The sequence below is a fragment of the Chiloscyllium punctatum genome, chromosome 49 (assembly GCF_047496795.1).
Source record: "Chiloscyllium punctatum isolate Juve2018m chromosome 49, sChiPun1.3, whole genome shotgun sequence".
In the NCBI taxonomy this organism is placed as follows: domain Eukaryota; kingdom Metazoa; phylum Chordata; class Chondrichthyes; order Orectolobiformes; family Hemiscylliidae; genus Chiloscyllium; species Chiloscyllium punctatum.
The window spans coordinates 58,468,464-58,493,551 of NC_092787.1; the positions used below are offsets into that span (position 1 = coordinate 58,468,464).

Here is a 25,088-nt window from a genome sequence, read left to right on the forward strand (position 1 = left end):
AAATAAGAGTTAATCGCCAAAAGATATCAAAGGTTCTGACACAAAATGGAACTTAGTGGTGCTTCTCTGTGAAAGAACACAAAAGGAAACATTTGCAAACATTAGTCAAATGTAGAAAAAATATTGGTAGGAATATCAACATGCAAGGTTTCATGTACCATCTGCCATTTGTAAATTATAAATATTTAAAAATGTACTTAAAAACTGCAAATACCAAATTTATAAATTCTCTACTGTTGGGATCTGTACTCCTGAGTTTAATGAGAGCAGGAAGCTCTAACCTAATTGCTTGAGAACCTAGCAAACACCATGCTTATTTCAAATACTGAGGTAAACTGAAAATTAATGCAAGGCATCTGCCTGGGCTGTTGTTACTGTGGCCAAAGATTGTGTACTTGTGTAGGGGGAAATTACAATTACAGTACTACATAATAAAGCTATAACAAAAGCTCAGGCTCCAAATGATTTATTTGCATGTTTAACAAACTTTTTATTACTTATCTATGGGACCAGAAGTGTGCCAGTTGTTTAAATATTCTGGATAATCAAGAAGTCCACATAATGTAAAAACATGAATAATAGAAACACAGGAGTACACACATCATTGTTATACTTTATTCACAGCATACATCTCAAATAATAAGGTAACTTCACCTCAAATAAAAAAAACACAACAGCAGAGTCAACTGACTAAACCGAAATTATGGAAATCACTATGGTTGACAAGAAATTAATGTGAAATTGAATGAACTGTTGATATTTAGCGTGGCCATTCAATTTAAGCATGTTTATGTCAAGGTAAATAAATTGAAAAACTATAATGATTGGACAAACTAACAATAGAGTTCAACGCATTTGAGATATATAATTATGCCGATTTATTGACAGCACCAGTTAAAACAAAGTTTGCTGTCAAAGGATAACTGAATCCTGAGCTTGTGTTACAGGACTGTTTAGTTTCATCATTCTGCAAAGCCAGCAATTATTCTATTTGGATTTGAATATTAGTGCTGATCTTTGCCTGGTAATAGTTTGCCATCAACAAATTAAAAGTTTGAGTGAACAGAACCAAATGAAACTTTTGACAAGTAATTCTGTTCAGTTTTGCTTCTAGTGTTAAATTTAGTTAGTTAAACTTCAAGGAAGAGTTTCTAGAACAAGTTTCTACAACATTAACATTCTTTAGAATACTGAAATACATACCATCTTTCAGTATGATCAAAGGGAAATAAACCAGAGGCTGGCATGATGAACCAAAATGTTAGTTTTGACTTCTGAACATTCTCGTGCTTTTATCTAAGTGTTAACATTACATACTCTATGCAAAATTTCACAAAAACAGCAACATTTCTTTCAAAGAAAGTTTTATTAATATGTTTCTTGACTACTCGATTTACATTTTCAAATAATTACATTAAAATGTGAAACAATAAGGTGCAACAATAAATCAAAGTTTATTACAAAAATATTTGGGAAATTAACTTCAATGTATTCTATGAAATATTCAGAATGAAGAGTAATTTCTTTATGAAAAATGTGAAAGTAGTCATAAAGCTACAAACCAATAGTCTGCATCTGTTTAAAACAATTTTCAGTCTAAATACAGCATAACTGTTATACATGTTTAATACAACTGAACTATTAAAATCCACAGTTGAAAAGATTAATTTTCAATATTTGTTTTCAGAACAAATAGTACTAAGCACTTAAGAGTACTGAGGGATTTATCACATTTTCCAAACAAGTTAAGCCTAGCCAGATGCTGCCCTACCTCTTAATACAGTGATTCATGAATTGTGAAAAATGAAATGCCTGGTTATCGTAGGATAGAACGGAAGTGGAGAAAAATTCAATAAAAATTTATTGGATAACTAATGGAAAAATACAACGCTTTGGCAGCAAGCTGAAAAAGAGATACAAATAACAATCCAATTCAGGTTTCGATACCTATGCTTATGCAAAGTGTTTTTACATTAAAATGACAGGCAATGAAAAGGTTCTTATATACCAAGATTAGTGAAGTAATCAAGATGCTTTTTGATATGAAATTTGGTACTAAAATCCAAAATCCTCAGCATAGGATGCTCTTAAGGACCTTAAAGAGCACCAAATCACAAAGCACAGAAAAACATAGGAAATGCAATTCTATACAAACCATAGCATGTTAAACAGTTTTAAAAATATAATTTTTGGTAATTTGATTCACACCAATACTTCGAAGCAATTTTCTGTCTCAAATGACTATCAGAATAATCGTCAATCAAAATACTGGTTCTGTTAATGGAGGCACAAACATTTTTGGCATAATATTTTGTTTCTTCTATTTCCAAGGAAATGCACTTTTCCAAGCAAATGTCTATTTCAAAACCTAAATTCAGTACTAACTTCAGAAAACGCAAATGCTTGCTTATTTCAGTTAGATATATATCATAGGGTTGGTTAGTAACTACTTGCTTTAAATTGAGTAGGGAAATAAAACAATTGCATGATTTAAGAAATGTGTAAGTAGAATCAGACTACATTATATTGGTAAGGCAAGGAAACTTCCTCCAGTGCATAAGACAACAAGTAATAAGACTTAATTAAATAAGTTTAAAATTCATGATTGAGGGTCCTCAAAGTTAATATTGTAACAGGAGTGAAGATATTGGAAAAGCAGAAATTCTCTCTAGTTCTAACAATGTCAAAAACACAGAATAAGATGATATTTTTACAAGTTGTACATTAGAATTCTTACTGATTTGTAGTTGTTAATTAAGCAGCATGAGCACGAGGGGAATGCTCCTGTTTAATTGTAATATTAACTTTTAACGTCCCAAGTTATACAAAAAGGCACAACATCAGTAATAAGTTACAACTTTAAACAATATTCTCAGATACTGGAGAGCAGTAAAACATTGGAGTTACAGAATTCAACTTTCTCCCTTTTAAATGGCTGGTGCAAATTTCAACAATCTTTTAGCACGACAAAGTGTCTCCGTCTTTCTAGCTGTGAAATTCATCATCCTGTTACTTCATTCCCATCTTTCATGTAGGATATTATTTTCAATTTAAAATATTGAGGGAGCTGGCAAGCTGAAGGCAATGGATTGAATGCACACACCATCCTGTAGCTGAAGATCATGCCAAAAGAGGAAAACAGTATTTATACAGTTAAGGACTATTTTCCACTTCAGTATGAGCGCACAATAGCTTTCCAGGGCAGAACACCAAATTGCAAAACAGGCACACAGAATTACTTTCAATGGATGAAAGAGGATGATTAGCCATTCTCCAATTGAGAAACATCCCAACCTTGCTAAGATCTTATTCGGACCCTGAAAAGAATCTATTCTTTCACGCTGCAGAATCATCTCAACTTCTCTCACTCTTTGCTGCAATATATAATAAATACTCAATGTATTTTGGACAATTATTTTAAATCCAATTGAGCATACTTCATTACTTTGAAGATATTTCAAAAAAACATGGTACTTCACATTTTGTCTCCATGTTCAATAACGACTAGATTGATGAGAAAAAGTCTAAGCACTAACATTTGAGTAACTTTGGTCTTCAGAGATAAATGCATTAATATTTCAATTTAAAATGACAAAGCTTTCAAAGTTAGCTTTGTTTAGTAATGTGACATTTATTTTTCCTCGAGCCTTCAAACCACGTACTCAAACATATGCCTAGAATAGTTTAGTCATAGAAAGCATTTAGTTCCTTCAGCTAGATAAGAGCAGGGCAAGAGGAATTCTGCATATTTCATTTGCTATAGTTTACACTTAGATATTCAAGCCCTGAGATTTTCTAATAAAATATGCATTAAAAAAAAACTAAACCTACTGTTTTGCAATTCTATTAGATCAGCAGAGCAGAAAGTTACCAGACAACTATTGCTCCAACACAAAAATAAAACCAACTGCATCCGTTAAATGGCCAACGACATTAGTTCATTAGATTCATACCAATACAGAGGAGAAAAAACCCTCCCTTTATTTCCTCATAGGTCTCTCACTGTGTGCACTATCCCTAATCAGATTCAGCCAAGTTGATGTTCATTCAAGCATCAGCCACTGTTGCTTGATATCTCGATGGCAGAAAGTACATTAAACTTTGCTGCATAATCCACAGACAATACGTTTTCCTTTCTTATGGAACATATGCTCGTGAGCTATTGCTCTAAATCACTTGAGAGCTCAAATGCAGAATTTATATCCATGACATGGTGCACTGGAGCACCTGTATATTCATTTGGATAATGCCCAAAAGAATGCTTGTTGTTTTAAATCAAGCTGTGATGCCCTTCTTAGTGCAATATACAAGATGTGCTTAATAATTCACAAAATAGCAGTCGATGTATCTTGTGAAATACTGTCAAAGTCCTAAAGTATTTTAAAAAGCTGATCTTTAAAACATTAATTGATTTCATTAAACGTTGAGACCATTGTTAGTATATTAAAGGCTTTCACTATATATATTAGCTAATCACTGTGGAGATGCAGAATTGGTAGGTAAAATTGTTCTACAGATTTCAGTAATTTCCATGGAATTCAAAATGCTATGCAAACTTCCAAATGACCCATGGAAAAATGTCTTTAGTCAGCTGGCACTCCGTGTTAGACTATTTTCCCATATAAATTATTACTTATACATATAATGGAACAAAATATTTGAAATAACATGGTCAAGGGTTGGAATTTATGGGCAGCACAATAAAAACTCAAAAATGACTATTCCCTTCATTCCTATACGGTTAGTACAAAATGTAAGCAAATTAATTTGTTCCAGTCTCACTTTACCTTTCCAAATGAAAATATACTTCAATGAATAAACCTATTTGAATAAAACTATTCCCATAATAAAACTAAAATTCCACATGAATAGCAGCAGTATAACAGCTAGCTTGACCACTAGCATCAAGAGTCAATTGGACATTAATAAAAAGCACAGTCTTGATGAATTTTGCCTCTTTTTTTAAAAAAAAAGGACCTAGAGATGTAGTTAAACTTGATTTAAGCTAAAAGGGCAACAAGGTGGTGGACAATTAAATATTTCAGATTCAGTTCATTACCTACTTCTATCCACCTTTCCTGCAAAATAAGAGTGTGTTCAGAACTTCTAAAAGGCTTATCAGTTAAGCTTCATCCCTTGTGTATGCCACATCTATTCCCTTATAAATCAAAATACTTTTGTAAACAAGTTATCCCGAGTACAGGTGGAAGTTCTTGCTCACAGCAAGAAAAACAGCCTGCAGCCAGCACTTCTGGCAGCATTGCAGCACATAGGCTCATCAAGAATTTTGATAAGAGTTGCATCAATTTAGAGTTAACATGCAAAACCAGACTTCATACCTTAACATGAAACATTTGTTAGTAGGATTCTCAGCTATATGTCCTTTCAATTTTTTCAGTATTTAATACTTTACACCACTGCAGTTCCCGAGAAACCATCTACCTTCATTGTAAAACCCAATTAGCCTGTCATTCAAATATCCTCCCATACTAAACCTGTGCTTACAGAGGTTAGGCAAAGTTATTCAGCACCTCTAAACTCTGCACATAAAACTTTAATCCTGAATGTTATTGAATACAGTAGTAGAAAATTGCATTATGTTTAGTGAGTAGTTTACTTTGACCTGATTTTAATAAGGCTCAAGTTGTAAATGCGAAATCATACAGGATTTCAAACTTGCCATTTTCATGTGCTAGCTCAAAGAGCATGCCACAACTTTCCAAAACATACTAACATTTATAAATACTGTATATATAGACATCTCTCTCATGAAACAAATTATAAGAAAGGTGTGCAAATCAAAGTGAAAGGATCCCTAAACCATTCTGGTTAGCATCAATTCTTTAAAAAGGTCAGCATACTCAAATCTGACCTGTGATCCATGTAGCGAATACACAGCTAAGTACAAAATGTACTGAAGTAGCCTCAACTTGATTACAATTGAGATTGACTTTCTACTGCAAAAAGACCACTTCAAATGGGACCCCTATCTGAGCAACCATTAAGGAATGTTATCACGACACCTTGGTTCTTAAGGCTCAAAAGTACTTTAAAGCTTGCAGCTTGCTCCACAGAAATGAGATTGCAGAAAGTCTTTCAATTCACAGTTTAAGGTGAAGCTGTTTAACAAGAGTAGATCTGCATTATTTATATGCACACAGCTGGAGGCATTAACATTTACATCTATGTCCTTCAGTATTCGGTGTCCCAAAAGCAGGGATCAATAAAAAGAGTAAACACAGATTAACAGTCCAGCATGGGCGCAGTAAATAGGTAGTTTGTGCAGAGCATTCCAAGCTGTAGAAGTATCTGTGGTCCTTGATAATGCATTTCGATAATGACTTTGCAGCTTCTTCAATCTCAGAACACATTTGCAGTGCTGCATTGTAAAGTTGTTTTCCAGTAAAACGTAACTAAAAGGCATTTCAGCACATCAACAGCACTAACTCTTTTGTAGCACATTACTGTCCCGCACTCATGCTGGAGTTAGCACTGCTGCAACTCTCTTCATATGTTGGGGGAGGATCTATTAAAAGACAAAACAACAATCACAATGTGCAAACAGTTGCCATGTCTTTGCTTAGCAAAACTCATTTATTTGTTTTTTCTCCCCCAAGTCATTAGAAACCTTGAAAATAAAATAGGAATGCAGGACATCTGTAGTCAGAGTTGCTTTTACTACTAAGGCATTGCTACTAGTTTAAATATAAAGGAAAAGATAAATCTTGAAAGAGCTCTACATTTTAGAACTATTAATAAAAGCAGAAAACCTACCATATGGATATGCCCATGAACTATATTCAGGAGGTAAAATCAGAGGATTTTCACTAAGATCTGCAACAATAGGCCCATCTGCATAGTAAGGGACTGTAGCACCAGTTGAAATACAAAGCATGGGACCAGGAAGCTGCTCACGAGTATTGCTTTCAAAGCCAGATGCTTGGCTGTAAGTATGAGGTGATAACGTCTGTTGCTGAGAGTGGCTTTTGGTTGGAAGAATTATACTATCCATGGGCTGATAACCAGTAGCCCCAATATCTTCAGCTGGAGGAGCTGTGGGGATTACTGTGGGTTGAACAGCTTGAGATTGCCTGGATGGAGTCAGCGGTGGACTGTTCACAGCAATATTTCCAATATAAATCGGTAAGCTGACTAAAATCTCTGGCGATCGGATAGAAACCTGTTAATCACAAAAAAAGTGCTCTCACTTTATTTCAGATTTTCCACAATCATTGCAAAGTTGAAAGTCTCATTGTATGATATTAGAATTCTAAAAGTAGTTAAGCATCTAAAAGTCCCCGAGTCGGCAACATACTACTTCCTGATGTAAAACTAAGTTTGAGGCAATAAAATACTACATTTATTTCCTGGTTTGTGTTGAACAGGCAGTCAAATGAGACTCAGGGCCCATCACGACCAAGTCCAATAGTCACTGCATATTTTAGAAGTGTTGAACTTAACAAAAAGTTGCGAATGTCTGCAAAACTGCATCTCAGTGCATCAGAAGGAAAGGAAAAACGAGAACTATGGAGCTTATGGTTTTGAAAGGAGTGGCATTCGAGACTGATATAATCTATTGTGAAGGTGCATACTAAACAATGCTGCCTCACTCAACAATGAGGTTAGACAAGTCAGGTTTCCCTTCTGTAAAGGTACCCCATCATTCATCATAAGTAATTGCTGGTTTTCATAACACTCTATTGGACGTTTTATGGTACCAGTGATACAAAACTGGAGGATATGCTGTTTAGGGGTGGAAGAATCAAATTTATATTAATCTAGGAGACTGAATGGTACTAGTTCAGACAGAGACAACTGACTAGCTTGAGTACAGGAGAACAGAAGGATAGGTAATAGCTGCTGACAGGACAAATGTCAGCACTTGGGGAACAGCTGGTCAATGCTCAGAATGAGTAACACTTAATTGGGGAGAAAGTAATACTTGGAAAAAAGAACACGCATTGCACAGTTCAAAGTCATAATTTAGAAGTTCTTCTCTTGATCCCTATAAGCCTATAAGATGCAGTCCTCCTCTAATTGATTTCTATTGTAGCCCTCACCTCCTTCACTTCAGACAAGCTGGCCTTGTCTTCAGCTGTTGTGACAGTGCTGCACCTTTAGCAAGGTTATGGTGTCCTTAGTTTTTTTTTCCCCCTAAGAGGGATTGTAAAGGCAGAGGTTCTGATAAGTCTGAAAATTTCTACTTGAAAAGGCTTTTAAATTTTTGTTTAAAACACTCATACAATGAAAGGGAAGTGGCCAGTCCTCCCAGTTCAGGGTTCTTTTCTGGTGTGGTTTTAGCAAGCTGCTGGGGGAGAAGGTCCCTGATTCAACAGAGGTTTTCTGGCCGATTCTCTCTCTGCAATCTATTGTAAGAACCTGTGTTTGAATTTACCTTTTTGCCAAGGGGTTTGTAATAGGATGTTGCAGGAAATCTGAACAGCTCTTGGTTAAATTGTGATTTCATACCTGTTGAGTTTTCAAATAGTTATGTTATTCTACATTCAATTTTCTTTTGTTCGTGTGTAAATAAATTGTTTTGTTTAAAACAGAGTGGTTTGACCAGCTGTAACACTCCTGGATAATGCACCTTACATCTGCTTAAATCAACTTGAAAAGTTAGGACAGGGCTACCTTCTTAAAATGTTTTGAGGGGGTTTGGCCTAGTTCATAACATTATCGCGACTATAAGCTTCAACTTCCTCCCCAAAACTCACTGCTTCTTTACTTACCTGGCCCAAGTCACAGTTTAAAGCCTTACTCTTTGATCAAGTATCTGTCCAATTGCTTCCCCCACTGGCGTGATGGCAATTTAGCCTGCTTCATTTTCATGAAGTGCAATGAGATGTTTTACTACATTAAAGATGTCATGTAAACGTCAATTTTTGTAGCATGCCAAAGCTTGAACCCACCACAAGTTAGAATATTGTGTTTCAGCAGCTATTGCCAAAGACGACAGAAAAACATTTGAAGATTGCAATATTTTGTTTGCAGGCACAAAGGAAAAGCTATTAGGTAGACAAATTTTTCCGTCCTATATCCTTTTCTAATTTATAGATACTTAACTATCATTCTCACCTGAATGAAATAATCTATTTGTATTAAGTTGCAACCATGTAGAGATGACTGAGGCAAGGCTGGTACGATGATCTGCTCCTTCCACTCCGCATGTTTCCATGATTTTACCCCTGACCCTTCAACCTCTGCAATTGTCCGCAAGTCATAGATTAAACGCTTCGATTTATAGGTAACTTTCTGTAATAAAATGTCAAAACAATGTTACAAACCCCTGAGAGACTGATCAACTTCTAAAAAAAAAGTTGAATTTCCAATTGACAGCTGAAAGGTGACAGATTTTCACATTTTTTTGCCTTTAAATGTAACCACCAGGCCAAAGTAGTTATATGTTATTTTGTAGGTAATCTGTACTCCCAACTAAAAGATCAGAAATTTTTCTTTAACTTTTAACAGAAGGAAACTCACTTCTACAGTAATGTCCTTCATACAGTCTCAAAATTTTCCTGGACCCACTCAAACTCCAGAAGGTTTATTTCATCCCTTTTGTTTCACAGCCTGTTAACTTTCAACTGCAAAATGGTGATTCGTTGAGGACTTTCCTGGCTATTCTCCCTTTAGCACAAGTTCAATGCATCCTCCATCTCAACTGAAATCCTCACAAATGTTGCCTTTTTAAGCTCCCGCAAATATTCTTGCCCCATCAACTGTGGAATATTTACTTCTAACTGCTCCCTAATTATAGGTAGACTGTGCCTGAAGTTTCAGGGCATCTCAGAAACACTTCCCCTCCAAGGATAATCTCTAAGGCAACAAATCACATGGGCTTCGTATTCAGATTGAAATTATTTAACTATTCTTTAGATCACATTTCGATTCTATCTTGGAATGAAATGGACAGAGTAAATGCTTACAACCTGTCATTCTCAATATTTTCCTGAAACTCTAGAGAATAAGGGTCATTGCCTCCAAGTGTGAATATTTTACAACTTTTTCCAAGGCCTTCCTTCAAACTTGAACTGCCTCTTAACCAGACCTGTTGGCAGACAAATATCAGAACAGGACCAATAGAAATAAAGCAAAACTCAATTATGGTTGGGGCAGAGGAGCAGGAAAGAATGAATATTTTGATTAAGTGTACAAAGTTAAAAATCACACCACCAGGTTATATTCCAACAGGTTTATTTGGAACTACTAACTTTCAGAGCGCTGCTCCTTCATCAGGTGGTTTGGGAGTATAAGATCGTAAGACACAGAATTTATAGCAAAAGTTCAGTGTGATACAACTGAAATTATATATTGAAAAAGATTATTTGTTAAGCCTCTCATCTTTTGAAATGACCATGTTGACTTCAGTTCTTTCATAAAAAGTTCTGGGATTTACATATGAAAGAACTGAAACTAACAAGGTCATTCTAAAAGATGAGACACTTAATAAACAATCCAGGTCTTCTTCAATATAGCGTTGACACATGACAAACAGTTATAAAACAATTATATTCATGAATAATAAACAATATAGTTTCTGACATTAAATTCCAAATATTAGGCTTTTGCACAGAGCCATTTTTCATTAATGCAAGCAATCTCAAATGCATGGAGTAGTTGCGTTATTTTCAGTAGTGTTGCTTCAGCTTATCATGAGTGAAAATTCAACTTTGGAGAAGCTCATGCTGCATGTATATATCTAAACATTACCTGAATGAGACTGGCAACAACAGTACCCATATCCTTCCCAGACTTGTTCTGGATTGCTGTCGTAAGCTGTATGATCTGCCCTGAAGTGTATCCTTTAAGATTAGTGCTCACAGTTAAAGCCACGACTCCACTCTTGACAATCAGGTAGCTAAACTTCTTAGTCATGGATACCACATTTGGCTGCTGCAAAGACAATGAAGGCCAAAAATTATTTTGAAAACCAATCGTTAAAAGAAATCGCAAAGCATTTCACAGCCAAGGGATCATTTGACTGCCTTTATCAAGATGCGCTTATATAATCTTTGCTTGTTTTTTTAGATTAGATTACTTACATCGTGGAATTTACTAGATGGCAGAAAATATCCTGGCTATCAAAGTGAATGAGAACTATGTGGTACAGTGAGTCATTTCACAATTTGGAGATCAAATTTGACCATTCCTTAATTGTTTGTTCTCCAAATGCTTCCAGGTAAAAACGCCCCAGTGAAGCTGGTGTAGCTAGCTTCAACTTAAAAATAAAAATGTTGTTATGTAAATAGAATCAGCGTAGCATTGAGAATACAAACAAATACTGCTGGAAATACTCAGCAGGTCTGGCAGAAGTTGACCACAGAAGAATCAATGTGTAATGAGTTTTTATTGACATGAGCTCCAGCATTGTAATCAGCTAGACTTTAGCGTACTTTGTGTTAAAAGGCAACAATTTCAATTTACTCCAATAGTTCATTCAAACAATTTACATTTTATAACCATATTAACAAGCTCTGCTCATACGGAAGCTTAGAACTGTGCAAAAATTAATTACGAAAGCAAATCTACTTTAAATTGGTTGCAAGAGCAGTCTTACAGGACAGTAAAAGATCTGACCACTTGTCCCATCATGTCCATGCTGGCTCTCTGTGAAAGTAACTCATCAAGTCATCAAAGAGTTACGATTGAATCTGCCTTCAACACATGCAGGTTAACGGATTCCAGATTTGAACCACTCATTGCAAGCAAACATTGTTTTTCAGGTCAGCATATGTTATCATACGCAATAAACGCAATTCAGTGTTGCAATTTATGTCAAAGCAATCAACTTACCTCAATATCACTGATATCATTCAGGTTCAGCAGATTAAGAATGTAAAACACCTTTTCAGTTTTATAGTCTTTTGAGAATCGTGCAGTTTCTAATGTAGCTTTGACACGATAGCTTATCTTCCCAAAAAGGCCTTCAAATGAGGTGGGAGCAGTTGCTTTGAAAGAGAAAAATTTTACGCAAGTTAAATAATCATATGCTTTGCATTCCTTTCCAAAGTAACTGCAATATGAAATTCCAGAGATGTTTTTAAACACTGGTGCACCCATTGACACACAAATGGAACAGCAGCATTCATATCCTCCCCAGGAATTTCCTGGATGGCTACCTTCAATTCTCCATATGTTGCTGAGAAATTTGCTTACCCAAGGGAGAGAAGCAGAGAGCAAATTCTGCTACACCTTTTAGTTAAAATTCTGGAGGAAATCTGCCAAAAGTCAAGGAACAACCTAAACAGCTGACCTCTTGGATACAGAAGAGAAAATGACACACTGGAATCGGAGAAGTCAATTCAGTTTCTTTTTAGTTTAACCCAATCCATGAGATCATGGCTGTTTGTAACCTATCATGATGTCATGGGATGCAGGCAATCATTGGCTGGACAGCATTTATCACCCATCCCTCAATGCTCTAGATGTGGTGGTGGTGAACTGCCTTCTCAAACTGCCGTAAGTCCATTTTGTGTAGCTGCATCCACAACGCTGTTAGGGAGTGCCAAAATTTTGATTCTGCAACACTGAAGGAACAGTGATATATTTCTAAATCTAGCTGGTGAGTGGCTTGGAAGGAAACTTGCAAGTGGTAGTATTTCCATATACCTGCCACCATGTTCATCTAGATGGTTGTGGTCAAGCTGTTGTCTGAAGAGCCTTGGTAAATTTGTGATGCATCTTGCAAATGGTACACAATGCCGCTACTAAGCATTGGTGGTGGAGGGAGCGAACGTTTGTGGATAGCGTCAATCAAGTGGACTGATAGAATCTTTGGAGCTGCATTCATCTAAGGAAATGGGAAGTATTCCATCACAATTCTGGCTTGTGCTTTACAGATAGTGGATAGGCTTTGGAGAGTCAGGAGGCAAGTTACTTGTTCTAAGCTTCCTAACCTAGGATGTACTATAGATGATACTTATATGACTAATCCAGTTTCGTTTCTGATCAATGGTAACCCACAGATTGTTGATACTGGATGGATTCAGTTACTGTTAAGTTATTGAATGTCAAGGGGCAAACAGTAGATTGTACCCTGTTGGAGGTGGTCTCTGCCTGGCACTTAGGTGGCACAAATGTTATTTGTGACTTTTGAGCCAAAATCTGGATATAGTCCAGATCTTTCAGTATCTGAGGGGTCACAAATGGTGACTATTGTGCGGGCAACAGACAAATCCACTTATGACCAAATGGTGCCATTTGTGATTCAGTTGAAGATGTTTGGGCTTAGGCCACTACCCTGAGGAACTCCTGCAGAGATATCTTAGAGCTGAGATAGCTGACCTCCAAACACTACAATCTTTGTGCCAGGTATGACTGCAACTCGAAGAGTTTTACTGCAATTCCCATTGACTGTTGTTTTGCTAGAGCTCCTTGAAGTCACAGCTGCTCAAATACAACAATGTAAAGGCATTCATAGAATCCCAACATGGAAAAAGGCCTCAAAAGAGTAAAAGATCAAAACAAAGGCACTTTTAAAAGAAGGAAGACAGACGAAAGGTAGCAAAGACATGGCCAGTGAGGGAGAGAGAAAAAAAATGTACATTGCTAACTGACTTAGCAGTGAATCTATAGTTACTGCCTTTGCTGTTTGAGTTCATTTATCTCTGGACATCGGTGTGCATCTAGGAAAAAATAACAAACAGCGAAATTCACAGCTGACCTTGGAGGAACCTGTGTGGGAGCAGAGCATTTTTAAGTGCAAACTTGCTGTCTGTCTACAGTAGTAGGTAGAGTGGGCTCTTTCTCGATTATGTGTTATTGAGATCTGCTTCTTGATTAAGTTTTAAAAATATAAACCATAAGTTAGCCTGGAGCACTGTTCTTGAGAGCAAAACAATGGTGTTATTTTATGTCTGTAGATTGTGAAGGAGCAAAGATGGCCTTTAGTATAGTGATATGTTCTTCTTGTTGAACGTGGGAGTTTAATGAGAGTTTCCATATTACTGACGATTATGTCTGCAGGAAGCTTCGTTGCTGCGAATCCTATCATATCTCATGGATCAGATGCAGGAGCAGTTACAGGCAATAAGGAATTTACAAGAGCTAGGGGCAGTAATGGATGGCAGTTATAGGAAGGGAGAAAAGCTGCAGAAAGAGTCAGATAGATGGGTTAACTCCAGGAAAGGTAGAAGGGCTAGGTAGGTAGTGCAGGAGTCTTTATGGCTATCCCCATTTCAAACAAGTATGCTGCTTTGGAAAACGTAGGGGTGGGGAGGGCGATAGATTCTCAGGGGAATGTAGCACGAACAGCTAAGTTTCTGGTATCGAGACTGGCTCCAAAGCAATAAGAGGTACATTGAGTTCCAAGCAATCGATTGAGATAGGTGACTCTAGTCAGAGGTATAGACAGAAGTTTCTGCAGCCAGCAGCGAAAAATCAGAATGGTGTGTTGCCTCCCAGGATCAAGTATCTCTCACAGAGGGTACGGAATGTTCTCAAAAGGGGAGAGGGATTAGTAGATTGTGAAACACATTGGAACTAACAACATAGAAAGGGAAAAGGATGAGATTCTGAAGAGACAATATAGAAGATTGGGCAGGAATTTAAAAATGAGGTCCTCGAGGATAGCAATATCTGGATTAGTCCCGGTGCTACGAGCTAGTGAGGGTAGGAATAGGAGAATATAGCAGATGAATGCATGGCTGAGGAGCTGGTGCATAGGAGAAGGGGAGAAGTGACTTGTACAAGGAGGACAGTTTGCACCTGAATTGGAAGGGGACTAATGTACTGGCAGGGAGATTTGCTAGAGCTGCTTGGGGAGATTTAAACTAGAAAGGTGTGGGAGTGGGACCCAGGGACAGAGTGAGTAAAGAGATCGGAGACTGGCACAATTGGGAAAAGGAGTGAGTCAAGCAGTCAGGAACAAAGAACAAGGTAGGACTGATAAATTAAACTGCATTTACTTCAATGCAAGAGGCCTAACAGGGAAGGCTGATGAACTCGGGGCATGGTTAGGAACATGGGATTGGGATATCATAGCAATTACTGAAATGTGACTCAGAGACTGACTGGACTGGCAGTTTAATGTTCCAGGATACACATACTATAGACAAAATAGAAAATGGGGACAAGAAAGGAGGGGGGAGTGCTGTTTTTGATAAGAGGTAGCATTACTCTTGTGCTTAGGGAGGATCATCCTGGGAATACATCCAGGGAAGTTATTTGGGTAGAACTGAGAAATAAGACAGGGATGGTCACCTTATGGGAAATTGAGAAACAAATTTATAGGGAGATTTCAGTTAGCTGCAAGAATAACTGGTTACGGTAGGGGATTTTAACTTTCCAAGCATAGACTGGGACTGCCGTAGTTTAAGGGTTTAGATGGAGAGGAGTTTGTTAAGTGTACAAGAAAACTTTGATTCAGTATGTGGATGTAACTACGCGAGAAAGTGCAAAACTCTTACACTATTCTTCAGAAATAAGACAGGGCAGGTGACTGAGGTGTCACTGCTGGAGCACATTAGGACCAGCCACCATAATGCTATTAGTTTTAAAATACTGATGGAAAAGGATCAACCAGATCTAAAAAGTTGAAGTTCTAAATTGGAGAGGAAGGCTAACTTTCAAAAGCTAACCAGGGGCAGATGTTTGCAGGTAAAGGAATGTCCTGAAAATGAGAAGCCTTTAGAAATGAGATAATAAGAATCCAGAGACTGCATATTCCTGTTGGGGGAAAAGGAAAGGCTGGTGAGTATAGGGAATGCTGGATGACGAAAGAAACTGAGGTGTTGGTTATGAAATAGGTAGCATGTGTCAAGTATAAACAGGATAGATGGAATGAATTCTTAGAGTATAAAGGCATTAAGAGGGAGGGCAAAGAAAAAGGGGTCAAGAGATAGCTTTGGTAAACAGGGTTAAGGAGAATTATAAACATATTAAGGACAAAAGGGTAACTAGGGAGAGAATAGGTACCCTCAAAGATCAGCAAGGCAGCTTATGTGTGGAGCCACAGGAGATGGGGGACATACCAAACAAGTATTTTGCATCAGTGTTTAATGCGGAGAAGCACATGGAAGATACAGAATGTGGAAGATATAGAAATAGAAGATATAGAAATAGATGGTGACATCTTGAAAAATATCCATATTACAGAAGTGATGGTGCTGGATGTCTTGAAATGCATAAAAGTGGATGAATCCCCAGAACCTAATCAGGTTACTCTAGAACTCTTGCTAAGATATTTGTATTATTGATAGTCACGGGTGAGATGCCAGAAGACCGGGAGGTTGATTAACATGGTGCCACTATTCAAGAAATGTGGTAGGGAAAAGCCAGGGAACTACAGACCTGTGAGCCTTCAGTGGTGGGAAAATTGTTGGAGGGAATCCTGAATGATGATATTGGAAAAGGCAAGACTGATTAGGTTTGGTCAATGTGACTTTGTGCATGGGAAATCGTGTCTCATGAACTTGATTGAGTTTTTTGAAGAAATAACAGGATTGATTAGGGCAAAGTAGATGATACGATCTATATAGACTTCAAGGTGGTAAAAACAATGACTGCATATGCTGGAAACCAGATTCTGGATTAGTGGTGCTGGAAGAGCACAGCAGTTCAGGCAGCATCTGAGGAGCAGCGAAATCGACGTTTCGGGCAAAAGTCCTTCATCAGGTGTTCGACACGGTTCCTCACGGGAGACTGGTTTGCAAGGTTAGATCACATGGAATATAGGGAGAACTAGCCATTTGGATACACAACTGGCTCAAAGGTAGAAAGACAGAGGGTGGTGGTGAATGGTTGCTTTTCAGACTGGAGGCCTGTGACCAGTGGGGCGCCATAAGGATCATTGCTTTTCTTCATTTATATAAATGATTTTGACGTGAACGTAGAAGGTATAGATAGTAAGTTTGCAGATGACACCAAAATTGTAGGTGTCGTGAACAGCGAAGGAGGTTACGCCAGACTACAATGGGATCTTGATCAGATGAGCCAATGGGCCGAGTGGTGGCAGATGGAGTTTAATTTAGATAAATATGAGGTGCTGCATTTTGGAAAAGCAAATCAGAGCAGGATGGCAAGGTCCTAGGGACTGTTGCTGAACTAAGAGACCTTGGAGTGCGGGTTCATAGTTCCTCGAAAGTAGAATCGAAGGTAGACAGGATAGTGAAGGCAGCGCTTGGTATGCTTTCCTTTAGTGGTCAGAGCATTGAGTAGAGGAGTGGAAGGTCATGTTGTGGCTGTACAGGACATTGGCGAGGCCACTTTTAGAATATTGCATGAAAGTCTGGTCTCCTTCCTATTAGAAAGATGTTATGAAACTTGGAAGGGTTCAGAGAAGATTTACAAGAATGCTGGCAGGGTTGGAGGATGCGAGCTACAGGAAGAGGATGAATATGCTAGGGCTGTTTTCCCTGGAGTGTCAGAGGCTTAGGGTGACCTTATGAAGGTTTATAAGGTCATGAGGGGCATGGATAGGATAAATAGAGGGAGTCTAGGTGAGAGATCAAAGACATAAAAGACACCTAAGGGGCAACCTTTTCACGCAGAGGGTGGTACATGTATGGAATGAGCAACCAGAGGAAGAGGAGGCTGGTACAATTACAGCATTTAAAAGGCATCTGGAGGAGTATATGAATAGGAAAGGTTTAGAGGTACATGGGCCAAGTGCTGGCAAAAGGGAGTAGATTAGGTTAGGATATCTGTTCAGCATGGATGAGTTGGACCAAAAGGGTCTGTTACCATGCTGTACATCTCTATGATTCTATGACTCACCACATAAACAGTGGCTGCAACAGCAAGTTAGAAGGCAGGAGTACTGCATTAAGAATCTTACCTCTTGCTTGCTTGCAGTCTGTCAAACAAACATCTAAAAGGCACAAGTTACGAGTGATTTGGAATACTCCCCCCTTCCCAGGCTGAGTGCAGCTCCAACAACACAAGAAGCTTGACACCATCCAGGACAAAACAGCCACTTGACTGGAACCACATTTACAAACATCTATTCCCTCCACCAATGATGCTCATTATAGTTGTGGTAGTGTATACGATCTGAGATGCACTGCAGAAGTTCTCCCAAGATCCTTAGACAGCACCTTCAAATCCATGATCACTTCCATCAGAAAAACAAGGGCAGCAAAAATGTGGAAGCACCATCACCAAAGGTCCCGTCCAAGCCACCCATTATCCTGACTCAGAAACATATCACTGCACATTCACTGTTGTTGGCCCAAAATCGTGGAAATCCCCTCCTAAGGGCATTGTAGGTCAACCTACAGCATGTGGACTGCAACAGTTCAAGGCAGCAGCTCAACACTATCTTCTCAAAGAGAAATAGTGACAGTCAATAAATGTTGGCCAGCTAGCAATGCCCATGTCACATTAATGAATAGAAAAAATTAAACATCAGTGTGCAGGTCATTGCAAAGGAAATGTTCTTTGATAGCATTACCGATGACACAATTCATCACTTCCTGATGATCAAGAGTAGACTGTTAGTACACGAACATGCTGATTTGGATCTGTCCTACTTGTTATTTGTGGGATGTACCTGGGTAATTTTCCACATGGTCAGGTCGATGCCAGTATTGTAAGCTGCAGTCGAACAACTTGGTTTGGGGTGCGGCAAGTTCGAGAATTAACCTTCAATACAATTGCTAGAATATTGTCAGGGCCTAAATCTTTTGCAGTATCTCGTGTCTCCAGTTTATTGATATCACATGGAGTGAAACAAATTGACTGAAGACTGGCATCTGTGATGCTGGGAGACTCTAGAGAAGGCAGTGATGGATCACACACTCATGATTTCTGGCTGAAGGTTGATGCGAATTCTTCAGCCTGAAATAAAACAAGTCACTTGCTGGTGGCTGGCTTTACACCACCATGTTGAGAGGCCTTCTACAGCTATCAAGGTTTACAGAATAACTACAATGCCTTACATATAATTAGTTAAAAATCATACAACAGGTTATAGTCCAACAGGTTTATGTGGAAGCACTAGCTTTCAGAGCACTGCGCCTTCATCAGGTGGTTGTAAGACATAGAATTTATAGCAAAACTTTACAGTGTGGTGCAATTGAAATGATATATTGAAAAAGACCTGGATTGTTTCTGAAGTGTCTCGTCTTTTAGAATGACGATTTGGTTTCAGTTCTTTCATACTTTGATCCAGAATTTTTTTTAAAAGTTAGATTCTCAAGTGAATTTAACAGGTGCCATGTCAGGTGGTGACATCACCACCAGGAGAAGCCAAGCCTGCCCTGGAACCACAGTGAAAAACATCACCACCACTGGGGAGTCAATTGCCAACTTATCAGATCACATAATTCAACCAGAAGAAAATGAAGTTCTTAGCAGGGGTCTCAATTTCTGCCCCACTATCAAAATAGACTCCATGGGTCTTGCAGCGACACTGAGGAAATCAGAAGACAAATGAGACTCCAAGAATTCTTTCAAGATGCCAGCAGTGATCCCAATGAGCCCACCAACGAACCAGAACAGTCATCACAGGGATCCACAGAGGGGCAAGCAAAGGAGGAGTCAACTTAGACCCGACAAGAGGGCCTCTGCCCAGGGCTTGACATGTATGCGCAAACCGTCAGGAAATATATAAATGCCAGATTCATTAGTCACAATTACAAGGTTGAGCAAAACATCACCCAATCACAACACAAAGTCACCCAATCTCTCAAAACTGATCACAGCATCGTCATCAAACCAGCAGATAAAGGACGAACCGTCGTCATTCAGAATAGAACAGATGACTGCAAGCGTACCGACAACTGAACAATCAGGAAGACTGCAGGCAACTATCGGCTGATCCGACCAAAGAGCACACCAGTGAACTAAACACATTCATCAGGATCTTGGATCCAGTCCTTCAGAGTTCCATATGCACCCTCATCCCACATGCTTCTCGAGTAGGCAATTTCTACTGCCATCCGAAGGTACAAAAGGTCAACACACAATGACTTATCAGGCAACAGGACCCTGTGAGAGAACCTTTCTGACTATGTTGAAGGCATCTTGAAACCCAATGTACAGAGGACCCCCAGGGTCTGTCATGACACTACAGATTTCTTACAGAAAGTCAGCACCCATGGACTAGTCAAACCGGGAACATTCCTCTTTACAATAGATGTCTTAGAACTCTACACCAACACCTCCCATGATGACGGCAACAGCCTCAGTACTCAATATCAACAACTGCCAATCTCTGAGCACCAGCTTAGAACTCATCCACTTTATCCTCGACCACAACATTTTCACCTTTGACAAGCACTTCTTCATCCAGGCACACGGACAGCCACGGGGACCAAATTTGCACCCCAATATGCCAACATTTTCATGCACAGGTTTGAACAAGACTTATCTACACAAGATCTCCAACCAACACTATACACCAGGTATAATTGATGACATTTTCTTCCTCTGGACCCATGGCAAGGAGTCACCAAAACAACTACACAGTGATATCAACATGTTTCATCCTAGCATTAAATACACTATGGACTACTCTTCAGTAAATGTCTCATTCTTGGACACATACATCTCCATCAAGGACAGGCACCTCACTCTACTGCAAACCCACAGATAACTTCACTTATGCTCCTGAATTTGCCATAACTTCTCAACTTCTCCAGCTTCCACCCAAAACATGTTAAAACAGCTACTTGGAACTCAAGGATGCCCTCACAAGAATGGGATACAACGCTTAACTCATTGACATACAGTTCCACAGCAAGAAACCGTAATGACCTCCTCAGGAGACAGAGATGAGCTGCATCTGACAGGGTACCCTTCGTTCTCCAGTACTTCCCAGGAGCTGAAAGACTACACCATGTTCTTCGCAGCCTGCAACACATTATCAATGAAGATGAGCACCTCACCAAGAGACTTCCCCAAATCTCCACCTCTTTCCTTTCAACCACCAAACCTCAAACAGATCACTGTTTGCAGCAAACTGCCCAGCTTTCAGGGCAACACCATACAACTCTCCATGCCACACAGGGACACCACCCACCACGTATGTGGCAAATACTCATGTTGTCTATCGACCAACATTGTCTATCTCATATGCTGCAGGCAAGGATGCCCTGAGCCATAGTACATTGGCAAGACAGAGCAGAGGCTACGGTAACTGACGAATAGACACTGCACAACAATCATCGGCCAGGAGTGCTCCCTCCCAGTCGGGGACCACTTCAATCGTTTGGGACATTCAGCGTCGGACCTTGGGTGACCATCCTCCAAAGCGGACTTCGGGACAGACAACAATGCAAAGTGGCTCAGCAGAGGCTGATAGCCAAGTTCGATACTCATGGGGATGGCCTCAACTGGCACCTTGGGTTCATGTCACACTACAGATGACCCCACTGCACTACACTGCACGCACACTCACGCAGACTCTCTCATAAGCTCACACATACACCCCCAATACACACACACACCTACATCCGCACAGCCATTGCCGTTTACATTCACACATATATACACATTCTCTCAGACACTCACCCCCCACAAACTCACCCACATAAAAGTTTGTGGGGTGAATTTGTACTTGCAGAATTATATTTTATTTTGCACAAGAACTGCATGAATCCATCTAAGATTTTGTAAACTCCTTTCTTAGAAATAGAACCAGTCTGAACATTGGGAGAGACAGACAGACTTTAACCTCACACCTCCAATGCATTATCTGAGCTGACACGGCACACATTGTAAAAGTTCACTTGAGAACGTAACTCTAAAGATAGTTTTGGGATTTACATAAAAAGACCTGAAACCAACATGATCATTCTGAAAGATGAGAGACTTAAACAATCCAGATCTTCAATTTATCATTTCAGTTGCATAACACTAAACTTTTGCTATAAATTCTGTGTCTTATACTCGGCAAACACCTGAAGGAGCAGCACTTCAAAATCTAGTGCTTCTAAATAAATCTGTTCGACTATAACCCAGTGTTGCGATTTTTAACTTTGGCACCTCCAAATCATTACATATAATTACACACTTACAGATTGTTATTTGGTAGAACTTGAGTATTTCTGAAAAAAGACTATCAAAACTTTTCATCTTGCAATCAGCAGGACAAATCACAATACCAAAGTGAAAGAAAAATAAGTCATTCTGTATGAGGGCAAGGTGGCAAATAAACTAATTGGCAAAGGCATTGTCATAGAGAATGCACTACTTAGTAATCGCTATCAATTAATTAACAAGTTTTGTTTAAATTTTGTACAAGCCTGATTGACTCAGTTTGGTAAAGGCATTGCTCTAGAGAAACGAACAAAAACAGATACCACCTATCCTGCTGCACTGAAACAGGTGCAATGTGCATACATGCTCTGCCTGCAAGGAACAGAGGCCTGTATAGTCATATACGCAGCCTGTGGTGCACCTAAGTGCCTGATTAATAATCCTAAATTGGTTGAGAACCACAATTCTCTGCAAATGATTTAACAAATGTTGTTCATTTGCATAATTGATGGACTGAGTGTTGAGTTCTACAAACCCAAAATAGAGTTAGAATATAATCAACTATAGTCTTGTCTGTTTGATAGCTAGCTAGAGTATCATTTTGGCAGCGCCAACAGATATGAAGTTGCAAAACCACAGATCAGACAGCATCCAAGCAGGAAAGTCGATACTTCTAGCCAAAACCTGTCGTCAGGACCTTTCCCGCTGCTCAGACGCTGTCTGACCTGCCGTGCTTTTCCATCTTCACATCTATTGACTCTGGCTTCCTGCACCTGCAGTCCTTACCTTGTCCATCTTTTTGGCAGCTCTCTACTGGTGATGAACACCATTTGGGCTGCTGCTTAGGAGAAGCATGAAACAGTTCGCCTCACCCTTTTGTAGAACGCAGCAAAAACATACCAGAGCTGACCTTACCAAAGATCCATTAGCAGCTCTATCAATTTGGACAAACATGGAGTCATTAAAACTGAACACTACGGAGAGAACTGCTAAATTCACAAGTTACGTGAATACTGATTCTCACAATGGCAGTAGAATTAGATCACCACGGCACGTAGGCAATTCTCTACCACCATTGAACTGCAAACTGGCCTTCCCTGTTCAATATACAAGTTGGATTTCCTACAGCTCCACTCGCAAGATCTTGTTGACAGCCTTGTAAATAGCTCCAGTCCTATCTATTCAAGTGTTTAATGCTATAACAGCATGCAAAGTCACCCTGCAGGATGATGGCTACCTTGAATAGATCTCTTACTGCATATCGCATAAAATCATGAACAGCCTAATGTCATCAGTTTTGGTCCCGAGTTGACAACCCTGGAAGGGTAAGGTATCTCAAATGTGAGAACAGATAAAGCTGGCTGTTTCAGACTGTTACTATAAAGGAGCAACACAAGTGGTGTTTGCAGCCAATAGGAGCAGCAATGCAATATCCCCCACTAAAACATGCATTATCCACACCAGTTTCTTCTGCATTAACTCGTTATGAATTATGATACAATCTTTCCTAGTTTAGGGTGAAGGGGAAATTGAGAGAAATTAAATGAAATAATAAATATATGTAGTTCCAACCATTAATAAAAGCTTTCCAAAAAAAACATTCAAGAACTGCAATTCTAAAATCTATTGTGTTTAGTGCATATATGTGCAATGTCAATTCAACTAGAAGGATTAAAGAGTATAAAAGGGAGCAATTACAATACGTCAGAGTAGCAATTGATAGTCTTGGGCAACATACACTGTCCACAAAGCTGGGAAGGCTAATACATCACATGAATAAATTTTAAAAACACAGGATTAGTCCTTAACAAGGAAATACACGCTGTTGAATGAAGATCGGATGATGAGGTATGTCTATCATTGTGGTACGAACAATTTGTCTCATTTCACAACAAATTTTATAAAAATCAATGGAAATTAGTGAACACTTTGCAGGAACAGTCCCACTTCAAAACAAATTTGCACAATGTGAGAATTCTATTTAGTCATAGGAAGTACAGATATAGCTCAGTATCCCGAAAAACAGCTGAGTTTAGATACTTAATATTTACCAAATTAAAAATCAACCATAAAAAAGGAATTGAAGAATACAAACATTAAAGGCAGCATATAAAAGATAGATGAATTTTGGTAGTTCCAAAGCAGCAACAGCACGTACATTTGAAGAACCAAACGTCCTTTACTACTGACACCTCACAATAAGGTTTTCACCATTTAGTCATTTAATTGCAAAAGATTTAAACATCTTCAAATACAAAATTTTATGCTTACCAGGAAGAAGAAATTGAAAGGGGTATGTATACTCTCCAGCTGCAAGGGATCCTGTAGAAATATAGGAAAGAGTTTTAAAATCTTAACTGAAGACATGTAGCTATCTTGTTACAGCAATAATCTTAACAATATCAACACCTGAATGTAACAAGACTCTTAATTCAAAAAATTAAAGATTAAATATCATGTGCTCCATAATACCTTCAAAATCCAAAATGTTGCAAAGTGTTTCTCAGGGATATTATCAGACAACATTTAACAACAAAATTGAGATATGAGGAGAGTTGACCAAAAACTCAGAAGTATGTTTTAACAAGTGTTTTCAAAGGAGGGAAGGATAGAGACAGATAGTTAGGCTACTTTTGGAATATTGTGTGCAATTCTGGTCTCATTCCTTTTGGAAGGATATCTGGTTGGCATGGACGAGTTGGACCGAAAGGTCTGTTTCTATGCTTTACATCTCTGACTATATTTAAAGGAGAAAATGCCAGAGTTTAGGGCCTAGGTACCAAATGCATTGATGCCAACGATAGGACAATGAAAATCAGGAATATCCAAGAGGTCAGAATTGATGAGTTTTGGTGCATATATCTTGAGGGGGTTACAGACTGAGGGAGAGAACAGAGAATGGAGAAGATCAACACAAGCATAAGAAATTAAAAGAAAGATGCCTGTCAAATTAGGAACTAATGTAGTCAGTGATTGCAAGGCTTATGAGAGAATACTTATGTCTCAACTGACTTCCAGTCCCCATATCTTGACTAAGCTCAAGTTCACAGTGGGCAAGGGTAAAAGGCTGACCAGGCAAGCATTCGCCAATTGAGACTAAAGGTAACAGAAGGATGATTGAAAATTTCAAGCAGATGGGCAGAGACAGAACAATGACCAATGAT

General features: G+C 38.7%; 1 protein-coding gene across 1 annotated transcript in view; it reads right to left on the reverse strand.

Moving 5' to 3' along the window:
• Positions 1 to 709: 709 nt before the first annotated feature.
• arrdc1b (arrestin domain containing 1b) overlaps positions 710 to 25,088 on the reverse strand; it is a 62,236-nt gene continuing 37,857 nt past the window's right edge. The window contains exons 3-8 of the mRNA XM_072565537.1: positions 24,196 to 24,246; positions 11,797 to 11,951; positions 10,714 to 10,896; positions 9,079 to 9,255; positions 6,775 to 7,180; positions 710 to 6,526 (exon numbers count right to left, since the gene is read on the reverse strand). Coding sequence (XP_072421638.1) covers positions 6,462 to 6,526; positions 6,775 to 7,180; positions 9,079 to 9,255; positions 10,714 to 10,896; positions 11,797 to 11,951; positions 24,196 to 24,246 — 1,037 coding nt within the window. The 3' untranslated portion in view covers positions 710 to 6,461. The remainder of the gene's footprint in view (positions 6,527 to 6,774; positions 7,181 to 9,078; positions 9,256 to 10,713; positions 10,897 to 11,796; positions 11,952 to 24,195; positions 24,247 to 25,088) is intronic.